Source organism: Streptopelia decaocto (genome assembly GCF_964273445.1).
Source record: "Streptopelia decaocto genome assembly, chromosome: 1".
In the NCBI taxonomy this organism is placed as follows: Eukaryota; Metazoa; Chordata; class Aves; order Columbiformes; family Columbidae; genus Streptopelia; species Streptopelia decaocto.
Window position 1 is genome coordinate 72,708,284 of NC_138663.1, and position 12,295 is coordinate 72,720,578.

Below are 12,295 nucleotides of genomic sequence, written 5' to 3' on the forward strand. Positions count from 1 at the left end.
CAATATCTTGTCTCTCTGTGCTACAATTTGGCTTTTTTTTTGCACACCAGGTGATAGAACCCTGTTTTGGCGACGATATCCCCATCCCCAGCACCCCTTCCCTCCCTACCGCCGCCTCCCTTCCCCACACCCAGCTGCCAACACCACTTGCAGACATCAAAGTGGTGTACATTGCAGAAGCCTTAGGGATTTCAAGAAGGAAGTGAAAAGGGAAAAGGAGTTCTTCTGCATTGCTTCATAAATTTTCCCACCCCTAAACATTTAACATGAAGAAGTCTACTTAGAGTATTGTAATATGACAGCATATTCTAAGTCAATGTAAAACAATGATATAGATAAGGCTAGCTACAAAGACTTAAGGTAATTTTGGGTACAGCCTCATATTTTCAGTACTTTTTCATTTGCAAATAAATAAGAGGTTTTTTGGAGTCTCGCTATGCACTCCTGCTTCAAAATATAAACTCAACTGCTATAAAGACATTGTGACAATGGCATTAACTGCCTGGGATTTTAATTTTTGTTGTTTACAGTTAAAAATGTATTTTACAAGTGCTTTAGGCAAAACAGACCTAAATTATTAGAAGCAGTAAAAATTCAGAGCTTCACAAACATTTAAGCTTATTTCTCATAATTTGTAAGAAAGCTCTTTAAAAATCTATATATTTAAGATGAAAAACCAACTCCCTATTCCCTTTTAATAAAAAATAGACCTAAAAAAAAAATCTAATCATTATTGTTTGAAAGCATTCTAAAGCAATAAGATGGTCACAAGACTTGATCTGACTGTTCTGCCCCTTTACAAACTCCATAAAGCTTGCTTTTTATGACTGATTGCTGTGCTGTATTAATCCCCTAGCATATAAAACAAGCCTATTGGAGACTGGGACTCCACTGGGGGAGGACAGGGAAGCTGTTGTGTTCTGAGAATTAATCCATCTAGGAAAATCAAAAGCCAGCCACTCACAATACAGTAATCAGCATGTTCTCCACTGTGAAAGCCCCACATTTCCCATTTAGAAAACTAAACTATTACTCAATTACGTATGAAACACACAACCCCCTTTTATTTATTTGTGTTTGTTATTATCTGACTTATATTTATGGCTTTGTGCATATTCCATTGGTGGGTATACAACGATCGAGTTAAAAAAAAAAAAAGAACCCTGCTTATTCCCAACTGCTTAAAAGGAAAAAGGGACTCCCACTGCTTTTTCCACAACCAAAGTTCTTTCTGGATTTGCTTTGTGAACAGGATTTTAACTCTTTATTACCCTAAATAAAAGGAAATTCTTTGGATTTTTTTCCTTACACAAAAACTTCATTTTCTGTTCAGGCTAATTACATTTTTTTTCCTCACTTTGTTAAATTATCTACCATGAGTTGCTTAAGTAGTGATACTAAAAAAAAAGTCTGAAGTTTTGCAATTAGTCAACTGAAAATTACTTTGTTTCTAGGTGCTATTATATTTGATGTTCCTTTCTTAGCAAAAGTTTAATTCTTTCATTTTAAAGTTGAACGATGTGGCTTTCCATATGTCCCCCCTCCTCTTTTTCCTTAACAGTGGATTTTGTTTTTTTTCTGCCATTTAGGTGCTAGTATGAAATTAAGGGAAAGTATGGTGAAATGGTGAAAGTATTTTCACCATTTAGGTGAAAAGTATGAATTTTCCATTGTGTTATGGAGATAAAAATTTAAAAACCCAAACAAAACCAGCTGTAGATCTTATGTGACACAGTAATTAAACTGTTAAATTAATTCTGGCCTAAACCAAGAACTAAGGCTTATGGAAATCATTGATAAACCACAATCTGTTCGATCACGTGCTCAAGAAGAACCAAAATCATTCTTTTCCATTCAGCTAGCAAAAGGCACCTACCTGTAAAACAAATGACTTTATAAATCAGCACATAAACACAACAACTTTTAGTTGTTGAAATGTTGCTGAAATGTTCCTGTCAAATTATTTTTGAAAAGCAAACAAAGCACTTCACTTATATTCATGTTTATTCTTTACTAAAGCAAAGGACACTTTTCTCCCACATTTGTTTTTAAGGTAAGAAGTCACTAAAAGCACCAAAAGTTACAGTCTTTGTTCCCACTGCCATTATCCCTTTATATACATCCTTTACTTAAATGACTAAAGAGAGCGGTTTTATATCATTGCCTTTTAAAACAACAGGTGACTAAAATCCCACTCAGTCAATTCCATAGTCCCACCTGGTCAGTGTGGTAGACACTGAAAGCTTATGGTTAAGTTGGAAAGGCCTTAGTAGTTTGGCTGTACTCACCACGAGTTTTAAGTATTACTCTATATTTCTTAGTTCAAAGTACCACATGGGGTTTTTTTTCATTTTTAAATAAAAAAACAAATTGGAGGAGCAAAAGCTGATGCACATGGCTGAATATCTGTTACATGTATATGTAGTTTTAGGACATTAACTTACCTTTCCATTTAAGAATGGGATTAACTGATGACAACAACATGAACAATTTAACTTTCCTGGGACCTGTTACACACAACTGAAGATAAACAAACAACAGCAATGATTCACAAGCGTTAGGAACGTTAAGCTGCAGCTCCTGGTTTGCTTATGGATTATACAGTTCTTAGCTACCAGGGCAAAGCTATGGCACACACAGAGTTAACCGTGCCCTCCCGCGCTTTCTTCACCCCCCTTCTCCCTCCATCTCATTCATGCCACATTCCAGAGTGGCAGGGTCCAACAACAATATAGGAGGGTACCCAAAATGAAGAGGCAGGGCCTTCCATTCTTCTGCCTCTCTTGAATTAATTAACTGGAAATGAGTTTTGTCAATGTTTTGGAAAGGCAGAGGGGTGAAAAGAAACTGCTAGAATTAATCACAGTGAGAAACTACCTCTTCAGCAGTCTGCCAGAGTTCAGAAAACCCATGAGAAGTGCAAAATAAAAGGAAAGTGGGCTGACTTACCATCCAAAGGAACAAATAAAATTCAAACAAACACCGAAGTCTCCAAAACAGAGACATGCCCCAGTGCAAAGGAATGTAGCATCTGTTGCCACAACAGCCTCAGCTTTGTTTTTAATATACTTGTCATGAAGACTGAAAGGTAACAAGGTAGAAAAGACAATTTACTAATAATTTAAACACACAGAAGGCACGTTGTGTTTAATTCATTAAATATTTATGTACATCAACTGTTCCACTGATCCTTATATAAGTAGAGATATTTAAGCACCATGACTGAAAATGAGTATATTTCATTGTTGAGCCCTGACTCAGCATAGATCTTTTAAACAGAGAAGGCAGACTGCAAAGCAGTTATTTCTTTGTTGAGTTTTTAATGATAGTTATCTCTGGGTTCAGCAATGGAAATTATAACAACTCAATACTGCACGCATGACATCTTTCTACTAAAGAAACAAGAAAGCAGTGAAATTTCAACCATCTGAAAAGAAGGATCTTCTTCCATAGGTTAATTTACCTAGGTATTTAGAAAATGTGTGGGTGTTCTTTTGTTTACAATAGTGAGGCAGAAGTATCATTTGGCGGTATGTCTGAGAATGAACGTAAGACTTCCAGTAGACTGGAACTAAAACTGAAGAAATCTTGATAGCCTGAGCAAGGAAAACTATTTTAAAAGAGAAATCCTCTTTTAATGATTTGACTCTTCTTCAGTTTTTGTTCACGAGGGCTTTTTCCTAGCAGATCTCAGAATTAACTTGTCATCTCGTTTCTCTATCTCTAAACCCATACTCTGAAGGGCAGAATTGTCTGCCAGCCCCTTCTCCTCCATCTGCGCAATAAGCTCTTGGTTTCTCTCATTCTGTTCAGTGAGATTTCGGATAGCATATACTGCCCACTGGTTCACAACTGTTGGACAAAGTTAAGGATCATTTATTGATTTAAAGATGAAACTATGCTTATTTTAATTTATTACCGCATGCCCCTCTCCCTGGGCCCCCACTGCCCCCCTAATCCCTCAAACCCAGAAAAACAGTAGAAATCAAAGGTTTTAAAAAGTAAGACATTTACAGGCAATGACTCTGAACCTGCAAACACTTGCATATGAGGTAATTTAAGTTTAAATGAGGTATGTCCCTTAACTTCAGGCAAGTTTATTAGGTTTCAACTAGAATTAAAAACCAAAACAAAACACAGACGAACACAGGAATTAAAAGGACATACTGTTTTACAACAAGACTATAGTTAATTGAAATGTTCCAATGATCTTCCTAGTGAGATTGGGGGAAAAAAAAGTCAGTCACTGTATTTACAATCTGAACACTTCAATGCAAACTGGCAAACAAAATAAGCCATAAATGCGGTACGAGAAAGAAGACAACTATTATTTCCACTCTAAAAGTTGAAGAAATGCAAAAAAAGAGAAACATTTCCAGGTTAGCAACTGAAAACAGCACAAATAATATGGGAGACACTTAAAATATTTAACTCCTAATGTTACCTAAACTTGGTTCTTTGTACCTGGGTCCTTTTACAAACTTGCCAACAGAACAGACACTATGATCACCACTGGGTAGCTCCTGCTCATGTTTAAATGGGCACAGGCTGCAACTCATTCACCTTCTAAGGTGGTCCCTTGAGGCCAGGATTGAGGTGCACGTCAGGGCTGTAGACAAAGGATTTAAATTCCCAGGATTATCAGTCAGGCATCTTCCAAGTGAACTACAGTGTTCATTTTATGAAGTGTCAGAGATGTTAGTCCCAATTCTGCAGCTGAAAAGCTCTGTTATGATATAATCTTTCCCAAGTTACCCATATGGGAGGCAAGCCATTCTGAATCACACAAAAGTGGTTTGCCTGCAGGGCACCAATTATTTACTACATGTAGCTTCACATCCAGTAGAAGAATATGCATCATTTACTCATCTCCTTGATGTCTTCTGGACAGGACAGTGTCTAAGCATAGAAATAAGATAGTATTCTTATGGGTATTTGCCAGAGGTGACTAGAGGGGAAAACTCCTCAGTTGTGGAAATGAGAACTTCAGCCAAAAGAACAATATACAGGAACTGGACTTTCTTGCACAATCTATCATACTAGTATTTGGAAAATCCAGCACCACCGCATGCACATCCTTACAGCAGCAGTCTTGCCATTGTCTCTGTGCACCTTGCACTGACTGTTGTGCCAACCTTGCCGCCACCTCCAAGCATTCCCTAGGCTTATGTACTTTTGGCAGAGGCAGCTGCTCGTGCTGGGTCATTGGATACACCAGGCAATGTGGATAAATAACAAAATGTAGCAGGAGCAGTTTTCTTAATACAAGACCCAGTCCTGCCTTCACAAGATTACATTTTAAGAGAGGGGAAGTGATAAACTGAGAATACAGAAGACCAAGAAAAAAACGTTTATGACTATACCTAACCACAGTGCTACTTCGATGCCAAAACAGAACAGGGAAGGGACTCAAATAAAAAGCACATGAGGAATCATCAGCAGAGAGCGAAGGGTTTAAATGAAGAGTAGCTTGGATGAACATCACAGGAAACACATGCTAGGGAACAATCCTGCACTGGCATGCATCAGTGAAACAGCCCCCTGCCTTTTAATAGCAGTTTATATTTATTTTCATGTTCAACCAGACCAGAACTGAAATTTAAAAAATAGCAAAGCAGTTACAACTATAGGGTTTTTTCTGACAAAGTTCTTCAGACTTTGTCAGGAAGCATGCTACATTCCTCCTCCATTTAAAAAATTCTGGCTAAGTCCTGGATCTGGGTGGGACAATGACAGAGGAGAGAAATTAAGGAACAAAATTAATTATGTATCACATCAAAGCCTCAACAGGTGAGCATGAAGTCCCCATGCCTGGAGGTATTTAAAAGATGCACAGAAGTGGTGCTCAGGGACATGGTTTAGTGGTGGACTTGGCAGTGTTAGGTTAACAGTTTGACTCAATGATCTTAAAGGTCTTTTCCAACCTAAAAGATTCTATGATTTATGACTGAGAATATCAATCTGTTCTCTCCATCAGTGTATCACTGCTATGGTATAGTGAAAAGTCAAGTGCCAAACTACATGTAAGTTACATAAACTGAATATTTCCACTGAAGATTACATTTGAGTATGTGAAACAACAACAAAATACCAAAGAAATCAAATCGTATATAAGCAGAATCTCACTCAGCTCCAATGGTGAGAATAAATTTCAGAATCGTAAAGTATGCAAGCTGACGGATGCACAGGAACAAACAGATGAACAAAGGCTGATACCTAGGCAGGTCTTTCCGAGGTCGGATTTAAGGCATTTCACAAGTGCCAAAAAATAATATTAAATACTCCCAATCGACTGTGAAAAACATGCTACCACCCTCCCTGGCTCTGCTCCTGGGATGACAAGCAGAATTCTCGTGTTCTTCTACAACTCTGCATAAAATACAGCACTTGCATAAAAGAATACCTCCAAAAAATATAAATTATTTTCAAAGAATGACAGTTCTCAATCTCACAAAGTGCCACACAGAGAAAAAATACTCTCATTTTATTTTTTTTTTTTATGTAGTAGCCTTGGGAATAATCCTGTTACCACCATTTTTATGTCCTTCAACACAAAAAAACTGCTAAACCCCAGAGCAAATGATGTTTTCCCATTATCATACTCATTCATGCTTACATAATATCTAAGACATCCCCATTATCTTATGAACTCTATCATCATTATGGCATTTATCATTATTGACTACTGTAGCTGAAGCTGCAAAATGGTTTCAATAACGTTTTCACTCACTCAAAAAACTCTTTTCTGCATGTAGGTTTTCCATTGTAAATTCAGTCATGAATATGCATGATTTCCCTTGTTCGCATGCTGTGTGAGGCTAAGACCTTTGGATGGTTGTGTGCAGACCTAGACAGACTTAAGTGTCAGCAGAGATTAAAGCTAGTCTCCAGCTAATATTCACATTACCCTCTTGCTCCTCTCCAAAGATAGCGACACAGAGAGAAAATTAAACATATTCTAGAGTCTCTAATCCTACCCACACTTTAAGCACTTTATTGTATGCTCAGCTTTAGAAAGAGAGCTTCTGAAGTTTCCATAGTTACTACAAATAAGAGCATGAGCCTGTTTGTTGTGAAACTGCATAAAAGAGAAGAAATGCAGCAAGCACAGTAGATCCAATTGCATAGAATGGTCTAGATTTTTCCAAGAGGACATAGTGTGCTCTGAAATTAATATTATAGACAAAGAAGTGAAGATTATAGTATCTCTGTCACAGTGCAGAGGGCGCACAAAAGAAAGAAAAATATTTCTTTCATTTTGCAGGAGCTTCATTACTAGACTACCTGTGTCTAGGGAATAAAAGCAAACATTCGTACACATTTATAGCAACTTTAAAAAAAATCTATCAGTACTGTATGCTATGGGATTCCCATGTTATTTTGACTTATACAAACAATAACAAAATGGAATCAACTTGTCCTGCATTCCATACTTGTGTAACATCTTCATCCAGCAATTTAAAATTTATCATCTAAACTCCCCTGGCTTGTAGCTTCAATTAGCAGGGAGGGGGATGTACAGAGAGAAAGGAAGAGAGATGGAGAAAATGTGCTGGCAATCTGCCCCAGAGGATGAAAGATTTTACTATCTGGAATCAACATAAACCACAAAAAACTATGCCACTAAATCCTGTGTTTTGCCATTGACTGCAAAGGGAACTTTTCACCATTCTCTTGTTTCTTTTCATATGGTTTCGGCTACAAGAGCTTGCTAGAGTGAATGCTGCAATAGCACAGGGACCATTTTATAAGTTTAATGGTGTATGAAAATACAACCACATACTGTCAGGAAACACCAACCAATATCCTATTGTGATACATTACTGGAGAGGAGGACTTACAAATCATTTCCCAAAGAGAGTATTCCCACTTTTCATTCTCATATTAGGAGGTCCAATTTGGATTAAATGTTATTGGCAAGTCTATTGGAGCCATCTGGATCCCTATGAGTTGTTCTTTAAAACAATTTTGATTCTATGGATGAAAGACAGTAGACATAATTATTAATAATGTTTGAATCTGATGAGGTAGATATACAGCAATGCATAAGTAAATGTGAAAGTATGTTGCTTGGGAAAAGCAAGCAGTAAGTTTTAAAACTTAGGTATTATCATTTTCTAATACAGATACTGAAACGTGGTAACAAGGAGAATTAAATACGTACACCTATTTTCTTAAGTCTCCTTGACAGTTATTAATACTGAGGAATTTCTAAGTCTAACATCCTTGCTGGAGAGTCTGATTTATTATAGAGTATAGATACTTTTTTTTTTTTTTTTTTTTTTTTTAATTAGACCATTTCCTGCACTGCAGTTATTTTCAATAATTAAATGATTACTTCGGAAACTTTCGTTCTAAAAAGTCATTGGACTAATGAGAAAACGAGGATATTCTTTGCCCATTTCTATTATTTCATTTAAATCAGATTATCGACTATTAAAATATTAACTATATTTTATGAAATGTGGGAAAAGATACAAAACTTTATCAAGAAAGACAACCCACACGGATTGGAACCCTAGTCAAATGGGCTGTTTATGCATCAGCTAAAGTCAGTCAGCTTCTCTAAGAGCTGGAAGAGGTCTATAGGGCTATTATAGAAACCAGAGACAATGAAAATATAATTCTTGTTAATTATATTTCTTTCTGGTCTTCAACAAGTAATTCAATTATCACTAAAACTTGTGTAGAGAGGAAAGAAATACTAAAGTGTCACGTTGGAAGGATTGCTTCCACGTACAGACCTGACCGGACCACACTGAAAAGACATAAACCATTTCCCCTTCAAGTCCTTTTAAGTACTTTTGTTTCACAGCAACTTGAGGATAATTCTTCTCACCATTAAAAGAGGTCTCTAGACAGCTACTGCAACTGTTAATCACCATTTGGATCAATGTGCTGTGATTGACCACACGTAGTAGACAGTCAGGATTCAGTCCTGTGCAGTCAGCCAAATTGCTTACAAAGCTCTACAAATTTCTTCCTGTTGGGGGTTCCAGTAGTTTTATGAAGTCTAGAAGCTGTATAAGATGATAGAAAATCCTTACAACTTATTTACCTTTTTTACAAAACTTTTACTTGTGCTTAAGTCATTACCAGAAACATAAGGAGCTAAAGGTTTTATCTTAATTTGCTTACTCATTTTAAAGAAGCTAATTCATTCTATCTGACATTAAATTATCAGCATCAGAAAACTTCACGAATTCAGACTATATAAACTTTAAATACTCTGCCTAGAAGTTACAATACGGAGGTCTAAAATATTTTGGTTGACTGTACTTTTATTTATTCCATAGCAGTCACTACATTATCACCTATGACTGCAGTCACCACCTTCTGGGTTTAAAAGCTACAACCAGGCAGTGCTCTATCAGCTGGGAATGTCTTCCTCCTTCTCCTTCTTTTCCTTTTCTTCCCTTTCCTTCCATCCCCCCCACCTTGGCTTGACCTGGCTCTTGCAGAGCAGCCACAACACAACTCATCTAACCTAAAAGCCTCCAGGTGGAGAGGCACCACTGGATGCTGGAAGACGCATATATTCCTGATCACATTATTCAGAGATAAGATTTGTTACACTGAGGAACCTAAAGCAGAGGTTCATTTCTGCTACAGGTAACTCTCACCTGGTCCAAGAGATCAGTAGGAGGGTTGGACCATCCACCTCCCAACAAGCTTCAATCTCCACCACTACGTGGCAGCAAAGCTTCACTGGAAATACATGAAATAAGATGCCTGCAGCCAGCCCTTTCCCACTACTCCTTACTGGGACAGGAAAGATCAAGGTGGGCTGTGAGCTCTCCCCATCTAAATTTGCCTCCACAAAATATTTTGGTAAAGACAGAAAGCCTGTCCCCAAAAACCTGAACTGAGGTTTGCAGCTCGAATTCCACTCTGTAGAAGAACATTGTTTTGCCAGAGAAAGATCTCAAATTGTGCCGCCTCACTAACAGGCAAAACTACTCAGTTTAAACTCATCAAAATAGTTTCAATACAAAGGCAACATTCTCAGTAATTCACAGCCTACAGAAATTAGGAAGTATCTGTAGCAGAAAATAATTGTACATTAAATATTGTTTTTCCAGTTCTCAGGCCTTCCCTAACCTCCCACACTAGGAGTTATCTCTTCCTCTAGCAGACAAACACCACCTTTCTGCCTACCTGGATTTATACCAGTCTCTTAACATCCTACCTATTATCTGTAATGATAAATCCATTTCTTAAATTGTGCCCTGTGGGATACAGTTTTCTTTAACATGGGACTCATATCTTCTGAATAATCAACAGACAGGTATGTTATAGCTCATGTATAACTTTCAGTGAAAGTTCATCCATTTAAGCATCTATGGCCAACAAATAAACTTTAAAACCAGAATGGATGATTATATCTCTTTTGCCCAACACTTCGGCACAGAACAAAGATGACCACTCTTGAAATCAAGCCTGCTGATTCTGTTTCATGTACAAGATATTTTCACACCTTTTTCTGAAAGACATCTAATATTGACCCCAAGATTTCACTGTATCACTAAATAAACTGTTCCAGTGGGTAAATACCTCATTGGTCGCAGCCTGTGATTTATTTCTAGTTTAGATTTCTTTAGAATGGTTTCCAAATACCGATTCTTTTCTTCATTATAGATTAAAAATAAAAATCACAGATCACGATCAAGGCACTTGGCAAGTATCTTTTCCATGAACTAAAGAGAGAAACTGAGGCACATAACCCCAGCTTTGCATAATTCTTGTACCTCTTCTCTCCATTTGTATTTTTCAGCATCCCTTTTGAAGCATAGGCATCAGAGCTATGTAACAAATTCTGACAAAATTTCCTATATGGCTGATTACAGGTACAATGCAGTTGCCTGCTTCTTCTGGCTGTTACCAATTTCAGAAAAAGTGAAAAGCAAAAGCTCACAATATTCGGTTGCCCCCTCACTCCTTGTTACAGTCCCGCAAGTAGAGTCCAAGCTCTCCAGGTCATTCAGAAACATGTTTCCAGCACTGTCCAATTCTGACACTCAGACCTCAATCATGAGGCTCGTAGTTCCAACGCTTGACTGTTCTTAACTTCATACTCACTCCAGTGACATCCAGCTGAATAGTACCTTGTGGTAATTAAAGGACTGGTTACTACTTCAGCAATTTGCATTACTAAGACATTTCTTACCTAGAGCAACGTGGGGGTTTTTCTCCCCAGATCACTGGTGTGTCTAAGTTAACAGAATATATAAGGCACTACTGAACAGTATTATATACCTAGATTGCTACTAGTCTTGAATGCCTGACAGCTAAACAACATTTTATCCATATTCTATGTGCCTCATTTCACACCCTGTAGGACTTCAAAGCACAGTGCCAACATGCCTTAGTATACTATGAAATTAAACACAAAATTTCAGCCAAGTACTCCAGAGCTACAGAAGCCATAGTACATGTTTAGCCATGTCAGGCTATTTTTATTATCATGTCTCTTATGCCAAAACTTACAGAACTTTAAAAAAAATTAAGCTATAACCTCTAGTTTGTTTTACTTTTTCCTATACTCAGACTTGTAATACTAGCTCAAAACCATGAATATGACACATTCATTTTTGCTGCTTAGGCTGCCAATTTTTTTTTAAATTATGACTTACATTTTTAATAGAAACCCGTAATTTATGAGTAACTATAAATCATCTGGTTTTATAACAGAAAGAAATCACACTCTCGATCAATCTCAAGCTAATGCTCCACAGTCACAAGATGCTGTTCTTACCATCCCTTCTATTACACTAATCCCATTTTAAGAATTCATGACAACTAAAGCCGCTAGTTATCTCCAAGAGGTATTGGAGAGTTAGTAGATTGTTACATTAAAAAGGAAAAGCTTCAGTTGCTGTTACCTAACTGTTAAAAATGCCTTAGCTTATCTTCTTTTCCCAGGTACAGAAAAAAAATGCAAAATTCCATTAAGTTGAAACTCATGTATCAAATTACTATTAAAACCTACCACAGACATTGACATGTAAAGCACTAAAGCACAGGGGGATGGGAATTTTCTTCAAAAACTCATTAAATATCAGGCAAACTGTAGTAATTTTAAATTTCCTTGGATGTGTAAAGAAAAAAACTCCACCTACACAGAGAAATATATTCACGTGCATTTATACACATACAAATAGAAATGAACTGCTTTACTAAAACACTTTAAAATGGAAATTACATCAGTCAAATAAAACTTTCAAAAACTTGGCACCAGACTCAAAAGCCCAATCTAGTTAATACCTGAGATGTGGTCAAGCTAATTATAATTTAT

The 12,295-nt window shown here is 37.0% G+C and overlaps 1 protein-coding gene across 1 annotated transcript in view; it reads right to left on the reverse strand.

Annotated features, from left to right (window-relative positions):
* Nucleotides 1-2,008: 2,008 nt before the first annotated feature.
* ATXN10 (ataxin 10) overlaps nucleotides 2,009-12,295 on the reverse strand; it is a 105,268-nt gene continuing 94,981 nt past the window's right edge. Inside the window, exon 11 of the mRNA XM_082076339.1 lies at nucleotides 2,009-3,852. Within this exon, the coding sequence (XP_081932465.1) occupies nucleotides 3,665-3,852 (188 nt within the window). The 3' untranslated portion in view covers nucleotides 2,009-3,664. The remainder of the gene's footprint in view (nucleotides 3,853-12,295) is intronic.